This window comes from Melospiza melodia, chromosome 1 (genome assembly GCF_035770615.1).
Source record: "Melospiza melodia melodia isolate bMelMel2 chromosome 1, bMelMel2.pri, whole genome shotgun sequence".
Taxonomy (NCBI): Eukaryota; Metazoa; Chordata; class Aves; order Passeriformes; family Passerellidae; genus Melospiza; species Melospiza melodia.
The window spans coordinates 16,828,408-16,854,470 of NC_086194.1; the positions used below are offsets into that span (position 1 = coordinate 16,828,408).

The following is a 26,063-nucleotide window of genomic DNA, read 5'->3' on the forward strand; positions in this document are numbered from 1 at the left end:
CCTTTCTGCTGCTGTTTTCACATCTTGTCCAATGAGACTGTGATTGATAATTTCTCCTTGCTACTTGTGCACATAAGCATTAATTTGTGTTTATTGCATTTGCTGTAAATCTATACAGGGTAAATGTCCTTAATATTTTTCATTCTTCTATACCTCATTCAAATCACAGATTGACACACCTGATTCTCTTCCCTCTTATTTCAGAAGGGGTTGATAATTATCTCTATACCCAACTCAAAGGGCCTTTATCTTCACCTGATTATTGAGGGACAGGCACTCAGATATGTTTTAAAACCAACCCTTTGGAAGTGATTGGAAGTGCAGAAATCCAATTTGCCAGGATCTGGTCTGGGTTTTGAGTGTTTTGGCCCCAAAGCGTGCTACATGATGTTGACACACAATGTTCATGTGTTCACAGAGCTTTCCAAACTTCATTTTGTGAACTCCTGCTGATTTCAGTGGGATCTTTGCTCACAGATCAAAGACTGTGAGCCTCAGAGAATGTAAGTGCTCATATTTGGGTACTCCTTATCCTTCATTCCTTGCACAAAGTAGGAAAAATAAAGGCTGTATTCAGTGCTGTGGTGCTACTGCATTTGCTGAGGTTTGGGGAGCTCTGATACCTGTCTGTGGGCTTTATGGCTGCTCAGAAACACTCCTTCCCTGTCCAGAGCAGTGGCAGCACTCAGCCTGGTGTGAGCCCACCAAACCCTCTCCTGCCTCATGGCTGCATCATCTTCCCATCACGTCTGGACAGGCTCCAGACAGTGGCTCCACACTCCCCACAGGACCAAAAATCCTTTTACAGAAGGTACAGGAGACAGGTCTTCTGAGGCAAACTCCCCACGAGCCACTGGCTCCTGCCCATGGTTGCCCATGGGGAGCTCGTGTCCCACCGTGCAGCACCTCCAGCCCCCGGCCCAGCTGGGAACAGGAGGTCTCAGAAAAAAGCCAGGTCTGGGTGAGCTGGCCAAAGGGTGAGAGGGAAGTGTTGGAGCAAGGTGTGTGAAGGAGGTAGCTGGGAGAGATGGGTTTGTCCTGCCCCTCAGGCTGTGAGGGACATGTGGGTTACCCACTAACGGGGCTCAGCTTCATCCTTGGTGAGCTCTGCTCCATCCAAGGATATTGCTCTGGATATTGCTCCCCTGGCCCCCACACACCTTCCAGCTGGAATATGGGTTAGGTAAATCAGACACACCGAATTCACAAATACAGGGCAACTGTTTGGAGAGGAGAGGAGGGAGAAAATCAACAAAGGCCTTTGATATATTGGATGTCGTCTGTACGTGACACTCCGAGACCTTCAAATGCTTAAACTAAAAACCTAAATATAATTTAGTTAGTAAAAATATACCTTAGTTATAATAAAATGATAATAGTGGAACTTGGCAACAGAGCAGCTAATAAATACTACACTTTTGAAATGTGCCTGGGATCCAAGTACATACTCTTTTACTGTGTAGTTAAAGCATGTGGCAGGACATGCTAGACCAAGATTTTCTTTTTGTCTTTCCAGTGGAAAACTAAAGTTCTTTGTTTAAGTGAAGCCCATTGGGAATTTTTCTTAAGTAAAACAAGGAGCTAAAGAATTCCATTCCCTTTTGCCAACTTTTTTTTCTTTCTTCAAGCCAAATTATCGATTAATGGGGCATTAAGTAACAAATACAGCCTAGTTAGAATCCTACACTTTTAAATTTAGGCTCTTTCAATGCTTTCTTATTGGTGCTTCAAACACAGCTGAATTAAAAGATGACATATTTTATTGGAAAATACTACCCTTTCTAAACCTTTTTGACCTTATAAAAAGAAAGGTCAGTAATCTGAAAGTAATTACATTCGCATGTTTACCCCTATTTTTGAATTTTTAAATGAAAAAAAAAAAATCTGGACTGCTTTAAGGTCTTCTTCCTGAGGTTCATTCTTTGCCTTCCTCATTAGCTGTCTCCATTTCGGTACCCTATCGTTTTGCCAGCAGAGCAGCCCAGTGAATGCTTGACCATATTTTTGTCTGGCTCTAGTGAAACCGTGATCTGACAATAGAATACTTTTCGCTGGGTTTTCCTTCTTCCCCCAGGGAACCATACTTCAAGGGCAACCTGCTTGTCCAGCATATGAACATGTGGAAAATCCACTGCTATGCACTAATGATTTTCAGATGGGCAATTGTTGCTAAAAATCATCCCAAGAGCAGCAGCTTCTCCATTGTAGCACCTAACCACTGTGGGATCACATTGCTTGTAGCTGCTCTGGAATAAACCCTTTGCATTTATGTACAGGGTGGTGACATCTGCTGCATCACACATATGTGGTGACAAAATTTAGGGGAAGAAAAGGAGGTACAAGTTACAGTTGTGGTTATTTTTTGGCCACTGTAACATGAATCAAAATCTGACACTTATTTTACATTGAAAGTATAAATGTAGGAAAAAGTTGAGCTCTGCCAAAGATTCACAACAGCAAGGCAGAAGCACCCTAAATATTGTCCACAAATTAATAGCTTTGAAAGTTGTGTTTTAAATATTTACAGAGAGACTTGTCACACTCTGGGAGAGAGAAAAATGAGTTTTAAATTTTAAATAACTTCTATTACTGTTCTTAGAATATGCATTCTTTTTAAACAACTTTCACTTTTAATCTGCAATTAAAGCCAAAGTTTTCTTTTAATTTTAAAAGCTTGCCCTTGGACTAAACCAACATGGAACATTTTTAAACATTGATCCAAGCTGCAGTAGATACATTTTATTTAAACCACAGAGCCTGCAGTTGGATTCCTTGCTTTGCCAGATCGGCTATGAACTGTAAGTGTGGCAGTAATGATTGTGGAGTCCTGGATGCTTCACTAACAGTGAGGAGGGTTGTTTTTCTGAGTTGTTCCTCCCTTTGGGCCCTATTCATGAATGACTTAATCTCTGTCTATGATCAAATGTCGTGCAAGTTACTGCGCACAGAAAAATCAAGGAATGCTTCTCTTTCCTGCGTTCCTTACATGGAATTGCTGTGCCTGCCCAGCAAGCAGTTGGAAAGTGGTAAGGGTGGGAAGCAAGCAGCAACAAAAACACACAGAGAAAACCACCAGAAGCAATATAAAAAGAGTGAGACAAAGAAAACAGAGAAAGTTTTGTAAGATCTAGTGTGCAACTTGGATTGAGCCATGCACAAGACAGCTCCAGCTTGTCCAGGCAGCACCAACTGGGCTTTCGACTGGGGAGTGTTACAGGGGCAATTTATTCACCATGAAAAACAAGAGTGTTCCCCAGTAATTCGTCTGCAGTGTTGGCCATAAAGATGATTTCTACTGCATGTTTCTGTTAGCTTGTTTTGTCTTGAAAAGCAAACATTACTGCTTCAATGGGCAGATCTCAAGAATTTCAGGGAGCGAATGCTTCTTAGTCTTTTTATCCTCTTGACCTAATTGCTTGTGTGGTAATTCTGTCCTTTGACAGGATGTTACACCACTTTATTTGAAGCCAAGAGTAAGACTTTCATTACTAGTGATACTGATTACACAATGCATGCCATGCAAGGAATTTTTCTTGTGATATTTTGGTATTTTGTTAGAGATCCAGCAGAATACGGGGGTGAAGTGGTGCATAGCTGTCTCCATATTTATACAGGTCTCTTCCTTACTTTTTAAGTTTCAACAGTTTTCACTTGAGTTAGGTTCTGTTCTCAGTTAAGAGTGAAGAAAGGACTTACATTATCAGAGTTGTTTTTCTCATCACCAACACCCTGCAGCCACTGCATGAAATTCTGTCTGTCTCCGTGCCCTAGTGTGAGGACAGATTGCTATAGCAGGACTCCCACGCCAAACAGTCACTGGTGGCAAATGGGAAATAACTTGACTCAGGTGCTGAACTCCTCCAGCTGTTGATGGGAGTTACACTTGTTTGTCCAGGACAGTGACTGGAATAGTCGTTTAGCTCTTTTTGAGATATTTTCCATCCCTTTAGTCTTGACAATGGACTTAAAAGATGTAACTCTCTTTTCAGGTAGGTCACGGCTGGAGTATCATTTTAGCTCTAGGAGGGAAAAGATAGAAGAAAGGATAGGGAATTAAGGGAAAAAGAAAACTCAGAGCTAGGAAATAAATACAGATAGGAAAATAAAGAGCAGAAAGTTTTGGAAGATTGTAAAGAGAAGATAGTGTTGGGAGAGGACGCAGAAAGGGGAATGTGAGATTAAGGACAAGAACAAAAAGAAAAAGGAAAGAAAAGGGATCAAAGGGATGAAGGCAAGAAGATAAAATACTGAGGAAGCAGTTATGGAAATAATGGTAGGAATCTGGAGTGTAACAGGAAAGGATTCTAGAATAAATTAGAGAAGGGAAGGAGATATCTGCATTTTTAAGTCAAAAATTAGAAGTTTGATATTTTCATTTTCAATGTGTTTGAGAAATGAGGGTAGATAAGCATTCAAGACACTGCCACTCTTCTTGGAAGGAACCTTTGAGTGCAGTTGTGGTGTCTTGGCATTTCTTTCCATGTTACACAGGCTAAGAAGAAATGCACTTCCAGGAAAGGGTACGACCTTGCTTAGGATACAAAGCAAATTAATCCAAACTGTTGCTCCATAACTTAGGGCAAAAACACAGTTTAGTCTGGGACTGGGAAATGCTCCAGTGTTAGTGGCAGTGGTGGCAGTGATGGAGGCATCTGTGTGAGGTGTGTGGTTATTAATTTCCCAGTCTCTTGGTGCATCTGCAATCCCTGACTAAGCTGGACACAAAAGTATAGAATACTTCTCATACTTTGGCTTAATCATACCCAACCCAGACTTTGGCGGATTCTACCAAGACCTGTTTTGAAAACTGTAAGTAGTTTTCAGGCTACTGTGAGACAATTTGGCCAAGTGTGGAGGCTTCCTTGGCCCAGTGCTCCTGAAAGTTTTAACTTCTTTTAGGTCTGCTGCCTTCTGTAATTTTTTCAAATCAAATATTCTCTTTGAAATTTTTTCAAGTCATCATCTGTAAGTTAAAGAGAAAAATCTTTTTAACCTAATGCATGGTTAGCTGGGGCAGTGTCTTTGTGCTCCTCTGAGACGAGCATCTGTCAGTAGAGTAGAAAGGACATCACCTGGGATGGACTGGTTGTTTGATCCTGTATGTCAAAACATGCATTCCTATACAGTTCATGGTACATATGAACCTAAAATATGTCATGCCAGATCTGATAATTACACGTATAATTTTCAAGTTCAACAAAAGGTTTTGTTTCCTTTTCCCCCATCATTTTTTAAAGAAACAGAATGTATCTGAAATAAAAACATGGTTGGTGATGGTGAGTGGGTGGTTCTGTTTACCCTGCCACATTATATAGTACCACTTTTACTCCTTGTTTGGATAGCAGTCACAAGACCCAGATATCAAGCTGTGAAAGTATTTTTCTTGCAGCAGCCTTTCTTTTTTTGGCAGGCAGTGGCTTTGGAGATGCTTTGCATTTTGTCATGTGATTGGACTGCTGATGAGGTTTGTGTGTTGCCTCATTTTCCTGGATTCCATCTGAATTAACTCTTCTTTGGGTCACAGTCATTAGCACATTTCTGAATGAGTGTAATGAACACTAATACTTAATCTCTGTAAGGAAACACCCTGTAAAGAAGGAATTTGCTGCATTTGTTCCACATGACAGAAATCTGTTTTCTGTACCTCCAGCTGTCCACATTGAAAAAAATATTCCTTCTTTGTAGTAATATTCCTTCATGAAACAAGGGAAAATGAGGGGAAATGACTTGTATGTAATTGTTCCATCTAAAAATATTCAGCTTAGTCTTGTAAACACATAAACTAGTTCTTTGTAAACAAGCCTCTTAATTTTCTTTAAACGGAGTATTTAGATGTTATGTTAGAGAAGCTGGCTATATCAAACACATATGGTTCCTATTGCATCAGGGACTTTCTTAATTTTGGTGTTCTAATTGAAGAGATATTTTTGAAATCATGCTAACTTTACAGAAACTAATCTGACTCTGTTGGGTCCAGACTTTATTCTTCCATCTATCAGCACACTCTGGAACCATTTTCCACTTTAAATGTGCAGCAGTAACAGTATACCTCATGGACTTTGAATTGCCCTCAATACTGCTAGTGTGTGATGTGGAAAATATGGTTTGGGGTAGTTGAGGTTGTGGAACTGACAGAGCATTACTTGAAGGGGAGAGAATTAGGAAGAGGCATCAGGGAAGGAATGAGAGTAGGGACTATAATTTATTCATAAGATTTTGCCTTATTCATGGATAATTTATAACACAAAATACCCTAGACTGAGTAGTATCTTTAACTGGACAAAATTTCTATCCACATCAGAGAAATACTGCAGTTCTCCTTTAAAATATAAGTTATTCCATAGATGTCACGAAACAACTATTTCCCTCAGATAACACAAAATTTCACTTTGGCATCCAGTATGTATTAATTTTCCCTCCTACAAATAATAGGCAGAGAGCTATTAAGTTTACATTTGAGGTGGGAGCACTTGAAATAGAAAGCACATTTCTCTCTCAGGCAGTGCTGTTGTGGTTTCTGCCAGTGTGGGCTCCCACTGCAGGTGCATGTTCTGCAGGGCTGAGCAGGGCCCCTGGGCTGGCAGGTGCTGATGGGGTGGGATGTCCTGTGGCTGAGTCAGAGAGTCAGAGCCCCCTCCCCAGCAGCACCCTGAGCCACCTGCTGCCTCTGAGCTGAGGCAATGAGCACACCAGGTTTGCCACTGACTTGGGTCTGAATTCTGGGTAAAGACACCTTTCCCAAGAAACCAGAATATTTAACAATAAATTGCCTTTTTTTTTTTTTTTAATTTTTTTTATTATCCAGCAACATGTACAATATAAAGTCCACAAAGGTCATAGAGGTAATTTTTTTTATTAAATGGAAATACTTGGGTCCAGAAACCATTATGAATCATTTTGGTGTTTTAAGTTCAGGATGCAGGGTAAATTATTCCAAAAATAATGGTAGCCAAATGTCATTCTCTCCAAGTGTTTGTGTAATATCTATTTATCTGTGGGCAGATGACTGCTATGTATAATCAGAGGCAGACTTTTGTCAAATTGAGACTAAGTAAACACAGCTGAACACAAGCAAGTTGGACTACAATTTTTTGAGTTCTGCCAGCACTGTTATGACCTTGAAAATGAATGTTTTTTCAGAGCAATCTGCTTTCAATATGGGAGAATTTTTAGTGTTTCAAATTAACAAGTGTTGACTGAAAATTTGTTCTGTTAATTTTAATATTTTTGTCCAAATAAATGAAAAGGGTATGGTTGTCCAAAGGAGGGCATCCTTTCTTTCGTTTGGAAAGTAGGGATGTTTTGTACAGAAGTGTTTCTTGCATGTATCTATGAGAACAGGAACAACAGTTAGAGCTGTAAACTCATCTGAAACGTCATCATCAAAGAAAATTTTCTATTGTTTGCTTGAAACATAAATGCTCTTTTTTGTGTTCCATACAAGTAAATGTAGAATTCAGGCAGTAGATTTTACGCCATTACATATTTAGGTACTGTTTTCATCATCCTTGAAAACATAAGACTCCTTTTTATAATTTTTGCCTATTTTTCTAAAGCTTAGTATCCTTCTAAATTTTTTGTACAGACCCTGTTTTTCTCTGATACCCAAAAAGAAACTAGTCTGATTTTATAGCCGAACAGTACAATTTCAATCTTTGTTTTAATGTGGATTTTCTGCTTTTACAGTACCAGTCATTAAAACAGAGAACATTTTGCTCCCTTGACTTTAAAGGTCACAGCATTTGGAGCTCAGAGAGGGTTTGGAGAGAATTCAAATAGGAGTCCTGATCAAAAATTTGTCTTTCAGTAATTACAGCAAGTGAGTGTCATCCATTGCCAATATCTGTGTTTCAAGGCGCTTCTTTCAAAGGGATTTTTTTTTCCATTTTAAATGCTGTATAGAAACCAGCTTACATACCAAACTCAGGAGTAGGACATGTGCACAGAGTTGTGGCCAGGGGAAACTTTAACAATGTCTTTGTGCTTCATATTCACAAGTCATTCTTCCCAATCTGCCTCTTTGGCAGGCAGCAATTACCAATTTCTACCCAATTCTTACAGAACAAGGGTTTAATGCCAGCAGCTGAACGTGCACTGCTCCTCGTATTTGATGATTGCTGCAGTATGACTTTGGCAAGCCAGGTGCCTTCCCAACAGGTAGTCCTGGATGTTTTTTGAAAGAACTCTTCCTGCTTCAGTTTTCTCTTCCCTTATCATAGCAGAGAAAATAAAATGAGGATCCAGTTGGAAATGGGGAGGAAGTGGAAAAAGACAGATGTGACAGAAAAGATGACAACACAATTGAGAAGCAATTCTGATTGAGAATTGCAATCACTGATTATGGCTGAACATTCCTGTGTTTTGTTCTCTCTACTGAAATGCAGATTTCACAAATAAAGCAGAGGGTGTTGCTCTATCTGAGCAATGTGGCATCCTAATGTTAACCAAAATAATATGGAAAAGTCCTTGATGCCAGGGTTTTAGACACTTTGTTGTTTATTCTGGGCAGGTCCTCCTTGGGGTCTAAGGGTGTGGATATTCACAGTGTCAGTGTCCTGGTTTGTATTCTGGAATCTGGAATCTCTGCTTCTCCACAAAGGCTAAAGAGTCTTATTAAAAACAAAATAAAGGAAAGGGGCAGGTGTCATCTAAGCCCCAAAGTGGGCCTCTGGGTGTTTGAAGGGTGCAAGGCAAGCACTAATTGCACAGCTTAGGAGCAGAACTCACCTTGTGTTATAACAGCCTGAGGCAGCCAGCTGTGTTGGAGGTGTGAGAGGAAGGGTGGGTGTTGCTGCAGATGGGGCTGTGGGTGGTCAGCAGCCCTCAGGTTGCTTTCATCAGCTCTCAGGATGCTCCTACCTTGTGGGAACCCAGGAAATTCCTCTGGCTGTCCTGGATTGCCAGGACCCCTGCCAGGGGGCTCAGAGACCCTGGCACAGAGCCCAAAACACCTGTGGGTTTGATTATGACCCATGGAGCAAATTACCAACCTTATATGAAGATCAGCAAGCCACAACAGTTTAGGTAGAATAATGGTGAAATTATCACAAGGTAGATTTTGGGGTTTCTAGAATGGGGGTTCAGGGGGCAAGATGGAGGAATGTGGGAGTGTCCAGCCTTTCTCCTTCTTCTTCTTGGCCTCCATCTTCTGCTGTGATGTTGGCACTTTTGGATTGTTTTAGAGTAGAAGCTCGCTGTCTAACGTAGGTGATAGGTATTGGAAAGTAATTGTAAATATTGTATATGTAGTTTTTAGTATAAAGACATAACACCACCCCGGGGGCAGGGAGAGTGCCTGGACTGTCGTGCTGAACAGACCTCAGCTGGACAGGAGAAACAATTTGGCAGATAAGGAACAATAAACAACCTTGAGAAAGAGAACTGAAGAGCTCTGACTCCTTCTTCAAGTGCCAGGCTGGGAAAAGAGACTTTCTAACATTTGTGGGGGTCACTCTGACCAGTGAGAGATGGGATGTGCTATCCAGAGAGAATTTTTAAAAGATTTGCTGAACCTGGAGCCTCAGTTGGGGTTGATGGTGTCCGCCAGCACTCACCAAGACCTGCCTAAGAGCTGGGTGAGCCACTGCCAGGGCTGCTGGAGGGGCTGGTTTTGCCAACACCTCTCTAGTTTGTTTGTCTGAAGTAACATGTGGGTCCCACCCAGCTAGGGTGAATTTTGTGCATCCTGATGAATCCATATTATCAAATACAGCATTTGCTGGTGATGCAAGGTCTGTTTGTCCTTTGTTGGAGGAGGACAGTGGGCAGGAACTCAGGCACTGTCCACACATGGGATTTGCTCTGTCTGCTTTGCAAAGCCCCATAAACTTCACAGACTGTGATGTATAGGCAATTGTTCTATGGGAAAGCTTTGGCTCAGGGGCAAAAATAAAAAGTTCTTGCAAAATTAAAGAAAAAGCCTTTCTTGTTATAAAAGTGGAAACAGAAGTACTACTAATAATAGCAGCAAGTTAATTAAAAAACATGAAACAGTTCACAGAGCTTAAAGACTTTGTGTTGTAGCTGCCTGGCTTGCATGGCTGCTGAGTCCTCCTCTTATCCTCTGTTCAAAAGCTCAGAGCCTAGGGTTGAACTGTGTTAGAGGGATCAAAGGATCTCACTTTCTTTTACCACAGTTATTTCCTAAAGACTATAAATGTTCTTTATGTCTGGAGCCATGGCTTCATGTCTCGTTGTTTTCTTTATAGAAGTAGAAATTCAGGATCTTAATTCTTAAAAGGCAGGTGAGAATGCAAGGCTATCTGTACAAATGTATGACTGTTACAGATCCTTCTTACCCTTAGGAAACATCTAAGTAGATTAGGGAAGATACCTTAACAAATTCCATAAGTGTGAATTACTCTGAGATAAAGTTAATTTAATTGCTCCTTGAACAAAAAGTTCACAGTGATTTCCAACTGCATCTGTGTAAGGAATTGTTCTATGAATGCTGGTATTTTCTAATTTTTTTATTCACATATCTGTAGCTCAGTTTCCCATTGCAAACCTTGTTGGGTGAAGAATTTTTAGGGGTTGTTTTGTTTTTTGTTTTTATGTATGGTAACATGAAGAAAGACCAATTATTTATAATGCTAATAAACCTTCTGAGCTGGTTTTGATTTATAGAGCTTCCAAATTAAGCAAAATTTATATTTTTGAAGTATTTCAGTTGATTTAACCATAAATACCATATGGCTTTACCATAAATATATATGTGTGTTTTAAGTCTGATATGGCAAACTGTTGCAGGAGAGAATTCCCTGGCAGAAGTCTCCTGGCTTCCAGAAAACCACATATGAGCTAATGTAAAACAAAGTATATATGACATTATCACCTTCTGCAACTGTCTTACATATTTTTAAAGCATCTTATGTCTGCACCAACCTGATATTTTTCAACAGCACTCACCCTATTTTGAGGAAAAATGTTACAAGAGCTACTTCAGATAGCATTGTCTTTTATCTTGGAAGCTGATAGCCAGCAATTCAGTTAGGGTTTAGAGGAAGCTATTGGCTTTATTGCTTTTAGATCCCATTCACTGGTCAATGTGTTGATGCCTTTTTGGGAGAAGTATGTTCAATACCTATAGACAATATATTTTTCCTGTGGTAATAATACACTGTGCATTGATAACTCATATTTGTATTATGAAATTTTATTAATAAATTTATTACAAAATAATTTTATAGTATGAAGGGAATGGATTACTTTTATTACTCATTATTTAAAAGATACGTATTATTACTGTCACAATTATTAGTAATACTATTTTAGTCCAGTGCCTATTTAGGTACAGCGGCTAGTGTAGCTTTTTCAGGTGAGAACTGTTTGCAGTGATCTCAGAAAATCGTCTTCTTCACTCAGAGAAACAGGCTGAGCACGTTGCCCGTAGTTCAAAAACCCTGTTTGAAAGCCAATCTGTTTGCTGTGAAATGCTGCGGCTCGGGGTCCTCCCCGGCTCAGCTTTGCCAGCAGCTCTTGCTGAGCTGAATGGCAAAGGCTGTGAATGCGCCTCGTTGTTCTGCAGCGTGTCCTGCAGGAGAGGAGCAGAGCAGAGCTGCTCTGCAGCTCCACAGAGGCTCTGGGAGCTGGGCAGTGGTGCTGCACCGAGAGGAGCAGGCAGCGTGTCTGGTCGGGGTGGCTGTAAGCGCTGTCTCTCTGCAGTTTTGCTGCCATGCAGGTCCATTATCCGCTGCTGTCACAGCTCGCTGCTCTCTGCCACGTGGATGGATGCTCCGTGCCTGCTGCTACTGCTGCTCATTTACTCGGCCTGAGGCCTGGGGCGCAGGGAATCTGAGCCCAGCCCCTGTCCTGTTATCAGTGACAGCGCTTCCCTGCTGGTTTCTTAAAAATCACTGTGTCCAAAAGCAGCAGTGTGTGTGTTGAATAACAAACCCCTTCACATTCAGGCTCTTCAGGTTGGGGAACAGAGCCAACATTCTTGAAGAATGATTTAGTGGCCAATAAACATCTGCAAGGTCTGTAAGACTGTCAGAAGCAGTAACATTGAAAGTGAAGATCATATCAGTAGCAATTTCTCTGTCCTGACAAGGCATTCAGTGCAAATATTTGTTCAGTCATCCTCACTCTCATTGCTGTTATCACAGACGGTTTCATACATTTTGCCAGAGAAGCAATTTCATCTTCTTCCACAAAGCCGTTCACATCCAAGGCCTCTGCAATGTTAAGTACTGGCCTACTACTGTTTCAAGATCTCCCGCACGTGCTCCTTCAGAGTCCAGGAGCCTCATCTGTCTTGGGCAAAGGCTCTGCTGTGAAAGGGACTTAAAACTTCCAATTAGTGAGTATCTGCAGTGTTAAAGTTTAGCTGCTCCTTGAGAATTCAAGTCCAGTGTGGCTGATTTGTTCCACTGCACCAATCTCCATGATAGCCCAGACAGGCTTTGAGCTCTTCTTAGAATGATTCTTCTGCAGGGTTACTGGAATTGCACTGCATTAGGACTCAAACCATTTTAAACACGAGATGATGTTTTGAGTACAGAAGCTCTTGGCAAATAGGCACATCTTCCTGAATAGCTCTGGGCATGATGCTCTGCTCCAAGAGCCTTCTGCCTTTTAGTGCACTGGCTGTCACTCACTCAGTGAATAGGAAAACTGAAAACACAGCCCTTCTTGATAGGCCTCCCAATTTACTAGGATCTCTGAGGGCCTGTTTAAAAGGTGCTTGGGAATATTTAGGTTTGGGAAGAAATCCTGTAATGGAAATAATAATAGTGCAAGTTGTGGTAAGCAGGAGCATGAAGACTGCAATAGCTTCACAAGGGAAAGTAGAGGAAACAAAACTGAAGAGCTGACTCAAAAATAATACTGTCAAACACTAAAATCACTTTTGTTCAACTGGAGATGGGAATAATCCACAGGCAGCTCCTTCCCCTGCAGCTCACTCAGCACTTTCCTTGTGCTGATTATTCTGTATATGGTCAGGGAGGTGTGTGACTTAAGCTTTCTGTGTATGTTGCTGTTATTCCTCAGGATGCTGAATAAAGGGGTTCCCATCACATTTAGAGCTAGATGAGGAAAGAGGTACTTTTCTGACATATATGACCAGGCCTAGTTTGAAAGATGTCTCAAAACTTATCTTAAATCCTCATTGGCTGCTCACTGCTGGTTCTATACCACCAAAGCCACAGCATGAATGTAGCTGAGCTCCTCTCAGGACAGGATGATTTCATGATGTGCTGTTCAGTGCCACTTGATACATTCTATTTGGCCCTTTTCAAAGTTTAATAAAGGTATTTTCATAAGATATCTGTTGGATTTCACAAATGGATAAGTAAGGCATCAAATAATTACAATTTAAAGTAATTTTAGCTGCGTAAGACCTTGAGGATGCTCAAGGTTTCATGGCTTTTTATGCATGCAAAGGAACACTCTTGTTTACCTCATTTGCACCTGTGAATACTCAGCCGTGCTGAAGTGGAAAGCCTATGCTCTCAAGGTAGAGAATGTTCTCTCAGACCAGGGAATGTACTGTAGCACCTATGAGAAGGTTAGTTAGAATGACTCATTGAGCCCCACACTAACCTGTAGCACAAGCAGAGAGACTGTCAGCCCCTAACATGATGTACTCAATGTGTTAAGTCCATCTGTCTTCTCTCTTCTTGTGTCCTCTTGCAGCAACAGCCTTGGAGCTGCTGTGTCATGGCACCGAGGTTGTGCAGGGAAAGGGGTCACTGACTGCTGCAGGTTCAGCCTGGCACAACTCTGCCATGTGCCTGCAGGAAGTGGTGACCACAGAAAATACCACGTGTGACTGTACTGCTGTATCTCATAATATACCTAGTGTGAAGGCAGAATGCTGAGCCATTCTCATTTCTATGCAAACATAATGTAGAAGCAGATACAGGTAGGTATATATTTGAAAATATCTATATCTCCTTGGAGATATAAACAATCTTAAATTTCACATGTAATCCCTGGATTTACAGGATCTGTTGTGCAACAGTTGTCTGGGTTACCATGAGGGTTGCAGCTTACAGTCATTTTTATAGCTGTTTGATTGCTGGAGCCCTGCTGATGCACTTTTCTTACAAGCTCCTTGAATTTGTAAGCTTATGATCCCACAGCACAGTAGGTTTGGGACACTGCTGAGCTGCCTGGGGTTCAGTATTTGCACACGTATCAGTGGTAGTTTGTGTGGATATTAGGAAAAGGTTCTTCACCCAGAGGGTGGCTGGGCACTGGGACAGGCTCTCCAGGGAAGCAGTCACAGCCCCAAGCCTGCTGAAGCTCCAGAGGCATTTGGACAATGCTCTCAGGCTCATGGTGTAATTCTTGGAGCTGTCCTGTGCAGGGCCAGGAGCTGGAGTTCAATAATCCTTGTAGGTCCAGCTCAGGATATTCCATGATTCTGTGGTAAGTGTTGTGCACATTTCAGTACCCCATACAGTGGGTGGAAGAAGCTGTGTTTAAAGAGACCATATTTGTAATTTCTTTATCTTACAGGTGAGTGAAAGGAACTGATTTTTGTCTCTCAGACACTCACCCATTCTTTACTCCATGCTTCTGGCTAAACAGACCATGGAAATCAGTTCTGACATCCACTGATAAGTTCCTCCACTTGCCTGAAAATACAGCACCTTGTAATTTAAATTGTCTTAGCACAGCATATGCTTGGCTCCCAGGAGCAGGAGAGGAGCTGGCTCCTGCAAGCAGGGCTGCAGGAATGGGTGGCACGTTCCTCTAAATTCTGCAAGAAGCTTCTGAAAATATCCTGTGTGTGTGCATTCATATCATAACATTACACTGCGTATATAGGGTCTGCTCCCAAACCCACAGCCAACTAGCATAACAAAATCAGATTTTACTGCTGTCGTGTCAGCCTAGGGTTGAAATATGGCTTTGAAACCCTCCCTTTCACCCTGCTTTTTTAATGAAAAACAATCGTGCTGGAGTGTAATAGTGCTTACCCTGGCTGCATTTGACTTTAGCTTTTTATTTTTAAAGCCTTATTTTAGTCTTTAAGAGCTCCCAATTAAAATCTTTAGATCCAGAATGAAAGACTGAACGTGCCTGCCTGCACAACAGCAACTTTCCTGGGTGGGAGAAGGATATTTTTGTATTAAAAATAAAGAAAACTTATATAGTGACATGTTTTCTCCCTTTATATTCCTTACTCTTATTTTTCCTGGTGAATCTTCATTTGCTTTTTGTACTTTTCTTCTTTTTTTTGGTAACATCTAGTCTTTCCTTTATTTCTTTTTTCTCTTCCTCTTCTCCTTTTTCCTCTTTTCTTTATTTCACCCTCCCCCTTACCTGCTGCCTAATGTGGTTTTCAATGTTAACCCCCAATGGTTTGCCACAGAAGGGCAGACCACTTCACCTGATGAGTCAGCACAGCACGTGTTGTAAATACCTTCCCAAATAACATACACACACACACACACACACACAAAAAAAAAAAAAAGGAGCCCAGGTCAGATGTTCCTTTATGCATTGTGAAATGCATGTGGGAGACTATCACCAAGGAATCTGACAACATTGCACGACTCAATGAGGAACATGCCAACTCAATGAGAAAAAAATGTATTTCAGCCAGCTTTGCAGCAAACTTGTAAAGAAAATAAAACCGTATAACCATCATTTTGTTAACAGCTCACCTCAACACTCACAGCCCCAGCTCCTATTATAGGCTCTGCTAAGGTCTGGCTAAGAAAACAAGACTCCCACAGAGCCCTGAATCTCACCAAGGAGAACACATTCTCACTGGTCAGTGGAAACCTGGAGTCAGCTGTGACAGCCTGAACAATGAAGTGATTTACACCAGTTTTTTATCTATTGTGCTAACTGATAAATTCTTACATTCACGTGCATAATTCAAGACTCTAAGACCATTTGCACCAAGCCAACTATTATGTGGGGCTTTCAGTGCACTTATTAATGCAAATATTAATATAGACTTGCAAACTCAGTTCTCTTTTATTATTTATAAAATACACCTATCACAGTCTCTGTGGGCATGTACACTCATTTTATAAAAATCACATGTATTAAAATGTAATTAGATGCCTACTCCCACTGCAGCAGGCTCCAGGCTGCACAATGTAAAAAAGTCTTTGGATGCTCAGATATTCAGCAAAAAACTTGATTGTTAGCAGTCCTTCACAGTTAAAGCTTATATGCGAAGTTTGATGCAAGAAACAAATTGCAAGGAAGTATTTTCATAGAAAAGGTTTAGTCTGGGGCACAATGGAAAAGGGATGTTTCTAACATTGGCAAGACCGACCATATGGATCTTAATAGAAGATGTCAGACCAGGGCTATAGCTGTTCCTGAGAAAAAACCCACTGGGTGAGCAGGGAAAAATATTCACTCTAGTGGTTACCGTGAACATAAATTGTCATTATGCAGTTTGTTCATCTGAAAGGACATAACAGCTGATGACAGGTCAGTTGTTATACTTGGTGTCCCTGGGAAGCCAAAGGAGTGAAGTAACAGGGTTGTGGGGGTGACTTCATTACAAGCTGCTCTGTAACCTCCTCCTGGAAGAAAGAGAGCAGTGGTAAAATAAAGCTTTGCTGAAAAGGAGCTTTCTCTAGAGCCTGGGCCCACAGCTCATTCCTGCAGGTTTCTGACAGTTTTCCTCCTCCCACCCAGCTAAAGGACATGGCAATAAATCTTTGTCAGTAGAAATCCAGTACACCCCTGAGATGGGACCAGCTGTGATTGGTATCCTGCCCTCTCCCAGGTCACACTGCCATGCTGTGTCTGCAGCCACAGGTCACCTGAAACTCCAGCAGGGACTTTCATTCCTCCACCTAAAGGTTCTGCTGCATGAGTGCTGCCAGCCCCAACCAGATGGTTTCACACCGACCTTCCCAGCCCAGGACCTGCTTTGGGGGCAGGAGGGGCAACACTGAAGGGGTCCCATGTGGAGGTGGCCTGGGGTCTGCAGGAGATCAGCTGCCAGGGCGTGTTTGGGGAATATTTCTGTAGGAGACTCTGCGGTTTGGAGTCTCTTCCAGCATGAGCTTTCCTGTCTGCACTTCTTCATAATTCATCCTTAATAGGTCTGCTGTCCCTGAGGAAACTGGGAGGATGGTGCAAAAGGAAAAGGGTTTTAGGAGTTTCAGTGCTGGGTGGGATGAGCCCTGCCTGTGTGTGGAAAGCCTGTGGTAGTGTGGGTCTCTGGCTGAGCAGTTATCCGTGTTTACAGGCTCATTTGTCTGTTTACATTAGGCTCAAAATGGGAGGCTGCAAGTGTAAATATGGGATGGACAGTTCCTTCTTCCTCCAATTCTAACTAGAGAAGCTGAGGCTTTCTTGTTTTTCAAAACATTACTGTAGTTTTTGCACCAAGATTAAATGACGTTTTTTATAAGAGCCCTGGCCTGCTGCTTTGGGCTACAGTTTCCCCTCCCTTGCACTGCTGAGCAGCCTGGGCTAAGCCACACTCCCTCCCCAGATGTGGGTGAATATCAGTGGTGTTGTGTGGTTCACAGTTTACTTTGGGATCCTTCAGGAGTAAAGGAGCTGTGTCAGTGCAGAAGAGCACAGGAGTATTAACTCAAATTAAGCCAACTTTGTTCTTGGGGAAACAGAGATCTGAAAGTCTTATGCGCCCTGAAATTGTGGTTTGGAAAATACTGGGATCAAGGTGTGCGTGAGTACGTGACCTACAGAAATTCTTCATCTCCCCACTAATTTACTCACACATGTAATGTTCATTTTTCTTTCAGCTGCCCAGGTTTATTTCCTGTTTCTCCTTCTTTTTCCTCTTCTTGCTTGTTTTGAAAATGCTGGTCAACACATGTTAAGCCAGAGTCTCCAAAACCAACAAAAGAAAGTTCAGGAGTGGCAGTGGGAGAAACAACTGAATAATGTTGCCAATTTTAAAATGAAGATAAGTTATACAGGACCTTTTATTGAACCAACAAATGTTTTATAGTGTTCACCATTTGAGGCCAGAAGTTCTTTTTTTTCCCCCTCTATTTTAAGCTAGAAGATGTGTAATTCACCAGGAATCTGTACATGTTTAAGTAGCTTCAAAAAATACGATGGTCATGTGAGACTGACCTACTGTGCCTTGACTTCTATGTCCATTTTTTCCCCACTACATAATGTTCTGTACCCTTCCATCTCTGTCTCATTCCCTCATTCACACATTCTTTCCCCTGTTGGTTTCAAGCCATCTTTGCTTTGTCAGTGTTACCTGATAACACAAAGCAGGGTTTGAGCCAGTTGTTGTGGCTCAGCTGGACAGCAGGGTGAGTGGGGGAGCAAAGTGAGGCTGCTTGGTGCTGCATAAGGGCTCAGCCCTGCTTTCCCTGCTCCCAGCAGGGCCTGGGGGTGTACTTCATCACTGCACACATGCAGTGCTTAGTTTAGAATTCTCAAATTCAAGTGATAACATCTAACTGTAATTAACGTTATTTAGCACACCCCTGAAGTCGTCCAGATATATTAAAAAATTCTTAGTCTTGATGCAGCAAGCAGTAAGGGTCTGAGTTGTTCTGAAATGTTTGAATGTGCTGCAAGCTCTGTGTCACCAGAGAGCCTTTGCACATAGCAAATTGGAGGTATGTGATGCTATTGTGCAGTTTAAGGTTGGTTTGCCTGCAAGAACCCTGGGCTTCATTTTCTTTGGCTAGTCCCTTCTGATAGCAGAAGAACAAAGGAAAACATTTTAAATATAAGAGAAATCCTGGAAAACTCTGTTGTTGAATGCTTTTGAAATAGGCAAAATATTGCCTAGGCAGTATTTTGACTTTTGACTTCTGAGTCTCATTTACATCTCTGCTGAAATGGGACAGCAGGCTACCTTGCAAGAGAGTTGTCAGGATCAGTGAGTTAATATTTATGAAGAAATTTTATGGTAAAAAAAAAGATGCCATGTATATTATTAATAATTATGTGAGTCCTGAAAAATACCATGCTGTATCACAAAGCTGGTATTGTCTGGTGTCTACACTCTTGGCACTATGCCCTACAGTAAACTGTATACTGAAAACTCATATTAATGGAAAGGTATACAGAATTCCTTTGGTAGGTGATTTATAGTGACTTCCTATTATAAACAAGAGGGAACAAATATCCTGCCTTGCTGGTTTCTTGGGGTGGATGTTGAGAGCAGAATGAGACATTCTTGGCCAGGCAAAAGCAATTCTCTGGATGCTTACAGAATGAAGCACCAGAAAGTGAGGTATAAATGACAACTCCTAATTTTAAATGATTCAGTTTCTATTTTCACAGTGTTTAAAATTTTTTCTGGCTACAGAGCAAATGACCACTGTTGTAAGTGATTTCCAAACATGTAGCAAAAATGTATTTCTGAGGTTTAATACTAAATAGATTTATTATAGAATCTCAATACATGTTGAAAGCCTACCAACATCCTTTGACAAGAAGCATAATCCATTCTGAGATGCTACCAAACACCTTCAGCAGCAGCTTCTTCTGGTTTCAATTACTAAATATGCTATTGAGCACTACTGGTGTTTGTTTAGGAAAACTATTTGTGCTAGCCAGTTGTATGCTGTTAAAATGTATTTATGTCTGTATGTAGTAGGGTAAACATAATTTTTAGCCTATCAAATGAGCCTTGGGAAAAGTGTGGAATACAATAATTCATCAGTGCTGGCTTTCCCAGGAGTCACTGGGCACACTGATCTAAGCTTGACCAGTCTGTGGGGGTTTAGATTTGTGTGACAGCTTGCCTTGGTCTGACTATGGAGAGAGCCCCACACTTTGTGAAGAGACCAGAGGTTCTGCCACCAAAGGTGCATGAGGTTCAAGGTAACCACAGTGCCTGGAGAGAACAGCTCTGCTGCAACTTTGGCACCTCAAGGTTGGTAAAATGCTGTAGGGAGAGGGTCAGGAGTGGAGTGCCCATCAGCACTTGCTCTGGGGTGAGTCCTCAACTGAGGCTGCTTGGTGAGATTCAGCATGCTCCACTGTTTTTCCATTCCTTTCACCACCATTTCCAGAGGTTATCCAGCCCCAGAGCCATTTCCTAATTGCCTCAGAGATTAAATCTAGGGATGTGTTGTGTGATCGTCAAACAAGTGAACACTTTCCATTTTGAGAGTGCAATTCTTTGATTATTTTCATGGAGCAATCGCACCAAAATAATCTTATAGTTTTTAATATTTTATAGTTGAAATATACTTTGAAATTCTTGTGAAGGTACCTCAAATATTAAAAGCTTCAAATTATCAAAATCTTTAATTAGTAGTTGGAGGCAGAGCAGATAGATTACAAAAGATGAAGAAAAAGCAAAATATTGGGTAAGACTCACAATTTTGCAGGTTTTTTTATATGATTGATAACATTTTGTCATCTATGTTCTTTCTCTGGGGACTGAAGAGCCAGACATGAGTAGCCTGCATTTCTTCCAGGCTGAGCTAAGCCATTAAGGCTGTAGTTATACTAGCAGTGTCTAATGTCTCTATATAAAAATAGATATGAATCATTGATATACTGAATAGCCAAAGGAGAGAGATGGTCCTCCCCCATCCAGCTCTCAGCATATCCACATGGATGATAATGCTGTCCAAAGGACAAAGTGTGAGGAAGGGGCCACAGAACAGGACTCAGGGATTTGGCTTTGCAGCAGCGCACAGGGATTTTGGGCTGCAGTGTTGAATAGAGTGGCTGAATCCACTTTTTGGGGAACATCTCTATTCTTTATGAATGGAGTCCAGACAAAAAAATGTACAAATTTATGTGACTTAGATGGCACTTTCATGGCATGTGAAGTGAACCCCACTTTTGCTTTGAGTCACGTCAAGTTGGTTTGACTGACAAGATGTCAAGGACAGCATAAGGAAAGGTCTTTGTCTATCTCACTGAGGTTATCCCCAACCAAAAAAAAAAAGGTACTACTTATTTCCTTTGCTAAAGGCTGTTCAGACACAAGGGAGCTGCAAACTGGTATATGCTGTCAGAGGTTTGGTATAGCAGAAAAGGATTTTTGGCAAGAAAAAGAGGGCCTGTTCTTTGAAATTATGGATTTTCAGACTTCATTGTGCTAACATGCTTCAAGAGCAGTTATTAGCCAGAGCTTTGCAAATTATCAGTGATGGTTTTATTTTAACCTAGCTTTGAGTTTCTTTGACATAAGTTATTTGTTTGAAAAAACCATAAAATCTGAACAGAATAAGAAAATATGTGTGATTCAGGAAAAATCTTCAGCAAAGTTAAAGAATGGACAGCTGTTTCCTCCTGGATTTTATTTTTTAGTTTTGCTACTGCTTTTATATACCATGGGCAAGATGCTTTCTTTGAGAGCTGGCTAAACACCAGTAAAAAATATTTGCAAATACTCCTTCAAATAAACGCTGGAATTGGAATGTGTGTCACCATTCACACCTACTTCCCTCAGAAGTTTGTACAAGCAATTTTTTTGTTCATAGGAAATATTTTCCAACAGCAAAAGAAATGGACAGATGCTTGAGAGAGGTGTATTTATAGCCAGGTTTGCTCTGGCCATGATGTTCTCTATTACTTGCCATTTCCATTTCTATACCTACTGATCTATTCAGTCCTAAACATCATCTTGAAAATTGTCTCTAATTAGAAAAAACAATGAAGCAGGGCTGAGGAATTCTTCATAGTGAAGTACAGTGTGAAGAAGGAGATTTTTGTGTAATCCAGTACCTCTTTATGGATCAAATGTTTCTTTTTTCCTTGGTTCCTTCCTCTGCATAGGCTGGTCTTCCCCTTCTTGAATCCCATTCAAGCATGGTTCTAGGAAATATTAAGAGACACCGATTTAAGCTGTGCAATTTTTGAACAACACTTAAATCTTGGTCACCTGGGAACATTTATTTATAAAGCTGTTTTTCAAAAGGATAGAGGCCTGCTAGATCAAACAGGCAAACAGCTGATCTCTGAAATTGCAGCTGGTCTCCCTGTGGCTCTTTATTGGAACTGTGGTCTCCATCAGTCACCTCCAAGTGCTGGGCAGTGCAGCTGAGCTGAATTATTGCCTGTAGGAGACAATGGGCTGCTGGCTGTGGTGGGCAAGGTTGCTCCTAAGGGAAGGGCTACCAAGGGTTATTCCACTGGATCTCTGTTTAAAGAAGATCAACTTTTAATTAATAATCTGATGGAAATCTAGCAGTAAGGTTGATTTTATTTGGGAATCTGGCCTCACAAAGATGTACATTACTTTTTGAGATTGATGTTGTGTTTAGAGGCTTTTTGGGTCTTGTAGCCATTAGTGCTCATGCCATTGCTGTTTCTTTGGTTTGACCTGTTTTCCATAGGAATTGCAGTTGGGCATCAGCTTCTTGCTCCTCTATAATGTATTTCTGTGTCAGGATAGCAGACCCACTGAATAAAGCTTATACATTTCTGTAAATATTTCTGGCTTCTCTGGGACGTGAGGACTCACTGAATGAACAAATATGACTCTTGATGAGGAAGTGTAGTTTATGCCTGTGATGCAATTTCATGTCTGAGGGCTGTTGACCAGGTGTGTTTGTTACTTGTGTCCCTCTCAGCTGCCTCTGTGACTGAGGCACTGCCTGGGCAAGGGGAGCACTGAATCCCACACACATCAAGTGTCCTATTTTTAGTGCATACTAGAAGGCATTCACTGAAAGGCAATGAAGCTGATTTTTATTTTTAGGTTTTGCAATTCCTTATGTCCTTGGTATTCAAAACATAAATATGTTTTGAAGAGCTCCTCTATTGCCCTGCAAGATGTGGGTGAACCTTCAGGAACAGCTACACCTTCAGTGTAGCTTTCTCCAGGAAGATGCCTGCATGAAGCTGGTCCTTTATGTGTGTCAAAGCAAAGATTTTCTTTTAGATCTGGTAGCAAATTTGGAATAAATCTTGGGTTATTTTTCAATATGCCTATTCCCTGAACATGCTTGTTTTTAAAACTATTAAAATAAAATAGACTTTTCTTTTCCTGTTTTCAGAAAATCTGGAGAATGGACCAAATAAGTGTGAAAGGTGAGTAAGGGACTTCACAGTTTTCCAAAACTATTGTTGCTATTACAGTTTTCCTGACGCCATGTAGCTATGTAAGATGTGTGTGTAAATATTTATTATTGCTTGAATCTAGTGCAGCTAACAGAAGGGGACCCAGCAAAGACGAGACGTACTGGAAGGAGATCAACGCAGCCATGGCCCTAACGAACCTTGCCCAGGGGAAGGACAAACTGCAGGGAACCACCAGCTGCATCATTCAGAAATCATCACATATATCAGAAGTAAAGACTGTTAAAGTGCCATTAGTTCAGCAGTTTTAAGGGGTGGGTCCTCTTTCTTTTTCACGTCAAACAGACATTTCCCTCACAGGATTTGTTTTCGGCAAAATGCGGTTCACAGACAGGGGGAAAATGTGGAAAATAGGTCCCCTTTTACAGAATGGTCAGTTAAAAAAATTGAGGTCCCTTCTGACTCAGATGTTTTCATTGTATTAAATGAAATGTTCAACTGCTTCTATAAAAGGCATGTAAATTATAAAAACCCTGTTTTTATCAAAACATTAACTTATTTTATGTTAATCGAAGTGCGCATAAGATGTTTGCATTGCTATTACAGTAAGTGCCTTGCTTTGAAAAAATAAGCTATAACGTGGGCATAGTACAACAGTGGTATGCCTCAAAATGACAATGCCATAATGCTTAAACTTTGTATATTATTCCAAGTGGGCTTAAGCAGCCGAGGGCTAAACACATTACTGCTGAAGGCCCTGGAGATTCGTGCTTATTTGACTTGTACAAATTGATGAGTCTTAATGAAATTGTTACATCATTCTCACTCTCTTTTTTTTAATCAACAGTGTTATAAAAATTGTACAGTACGTTTTGTCAAAGTGACGATAAGGTTGTTATGCATGTTTCCTACCTGTATATGCAGTATATTAAAATACCAAAACCATTCCTTTGAAAAGTGCAATACTCTAGAACACACAAATTTAGGAAATAAGTTAATTGTTCAGATTATTTTGAACTTATACATATGCTGTGTTGCTCATTAAAGATTTCTAGTTGAGAAGGTTTTAGTCAGACTAGTTGTAAATTCAAGTTGAATTTCTGTAATTTTAAAGCTTTACTGGTGACTTACTGAAGTTTTGATAGAAGTAAAATTGGTTTCTTCTTGTACAAAACTAAAACTATGGTGCCATTCAGAAATGTTTCCATGGTGGAACTTATTACTTTAATGTGGTTTAAACATTTTTATTTTGTATGTACTGCATAAATGACGACAGTTGATTGACATTTCACATTTCAGTAAGAAAAGCCTGTAATACAAACTATCAAAGCCCAAACAAGAATTAAAGAAGGAACTGAAACATTGAAAAATCTCAGCATTTAAGGCAGGAAGGTTTTAAGAAGATACTAAACCACGTATTAAATGTCATGTCTCTAAAATTGACTGCTATTGAGTGTAATAACTGTCATAAAACCAGGTTTATTTTAAAACTTTATCTGGAGGTGTACAAGTTATTCTTAAGTCATATAACAATAGTCTAATGAGGTTTACAGTGCTTGAATAAACAGTGGCAAAGCCAAAACCAATTTATAGAGAATCTGTTACAGAAAACTGGAAAAGAGCTGATTGTTACTAGGATTTGGATTTTTTTCCTGTGGGTATCCTGTTGGGTTTTTTCCTACTTATCCCTTTCCTTGCTTCTCTTTCTGGTGAGCCATCAATGAACAAGACAAGACTTCAGTTCTGCTCCTGCTGAGTTTAATGGCAGAACTCCCACATCAATGGAAGCAGGACTACACTAATGATGTAACTAACTTGCAAATAGAAGCTGTTTGAGTTGCACTAAAATAGTCAAGACACATTGCAAATATCAGCCTTGGTGTGACTTCTTAGGAAACTTCTTGATGTAACATAACGTTGTTGGTTTTATTTAGTGTACAATGAAAATTATTTGATATGAAAATATTTTGTACATATATATTTTTACTTTGTTTTCTAAATTGCTGATTTGCATTGACTTAAAGTGCCAAGCAAGAAATGTATGTTGTGACTGTATGAACAGTTGAAGTATGTTTTACTGACTTGCATCATTATATGTCTAAGATTCCATGACATTAATTTTTAATACTTTACTGGATTTTGGCATAATAATGTGAGTTTATAACTAATAGCAGAGAGTTAATACTTCACTTTTGTTCATACTATTATAAGTTATTCTGGTATTAAATATTTTGTGACAATAAATTCATGGTTTTGACAAACTCTTCTGTTAGGAATATTCAGTGTTTTTGTCTGTATAAACAACAAAATTTGTCATGTAGAAAGGGTACTTCTGGGGACTCCTCTGAAGTAAAACTGGAGAAGGCAAGCCATTGTATAAACAACTAGTTAATGGTTCTCTTTTCCAATGATCAAAGCACAAGAATAATCTGTAAAACACATCAAGTGGGTTTTAAATTTAAGAAATACTTGGCCTAATTTCTTGTTACTGTTTCCTTTAATTTATTTTTTTTTCTACTGCTGCTTTAGAGTTTTCTGAAAACACAAATTCTGATGAATTATGTGTGTGTCTTTTTTAAATAACGAAAGTCATGATCAGTGCTGAGCCAACAGCTAATGAAAACTCAGTAATTATTTATGATATTGGAAAAACAAACATTATTACTATTGCTCTTCTTTGTTTCAACATATGTAACCATTTTAGTAAAATAAATAACTGCAAACAACATCTTGCTGGTTTGAATTAAATATTCATTTATCTGTCCTTAGGCATTTGCATTTCTGGTTTCCTGTAATAGTCAGGGTTTCCCTGTTCTGGGACACAAGCCTGTGATGGGCAAGGACGAAACAGAAAAGTTGTTCTGATCCATACACCTTGTGGTACATAGTTGTGTGAAGTAGTTTAGCTCCTACCCAATGAAAATGCCTGCAGCAAGGTTTGAGTAATGACTGCTAATGACAACGTGGCCTGATGCTGATAAATCCTCCACACTGGAGGAGGGCAGGGGGAGGCCATAGCTACTCACGGACCTGAGTCCCTGGAGAAGGTCCATCAGCTGGGGAAAAGCTTTGGTCATTGTGTTTTTTTGGGAGCACAGGCTACATTTGCCTACATTACCCTGTGTGGATGTTTGGCTGGGGAACCAGGT

General features: G+C 40.4%; 1 protein-coding gene across 3 annotated transcripts in view; it reads left to right on the plus strand.

Moving 5' to 3' along the window:
• The window catches only part of MKX (mohawk homeobox), a 49,985-nt gene extending 24,343 nt beyond the window's left edge, over positions 1–25,642 (plus strand). The window contains exons 6-7 of one of the 3 annotated variants that reach the window (XM_063149318.1): positions 22,893–22,926; positions 23,039–25,642. In XM_063149318.1, coding sequence (XP_063005388.1) covers positions 22,893–22,926; positions 23,039–23,225 — 221 coding nt within the window. In that variant the 3' untranslated portion in view covers positions 23,226–25,642. The remainder of the gene's footprint in view (positions 1–22,892; positions 22,927–23,038) is intronic. The other 2 variants (XM_063149337.1, XM_063149328.1) reach the window with 2 other exon arrangements.
• The last annotated feature ends 421 nt before the right edge of the window (positions 25,643–26,063 follow it).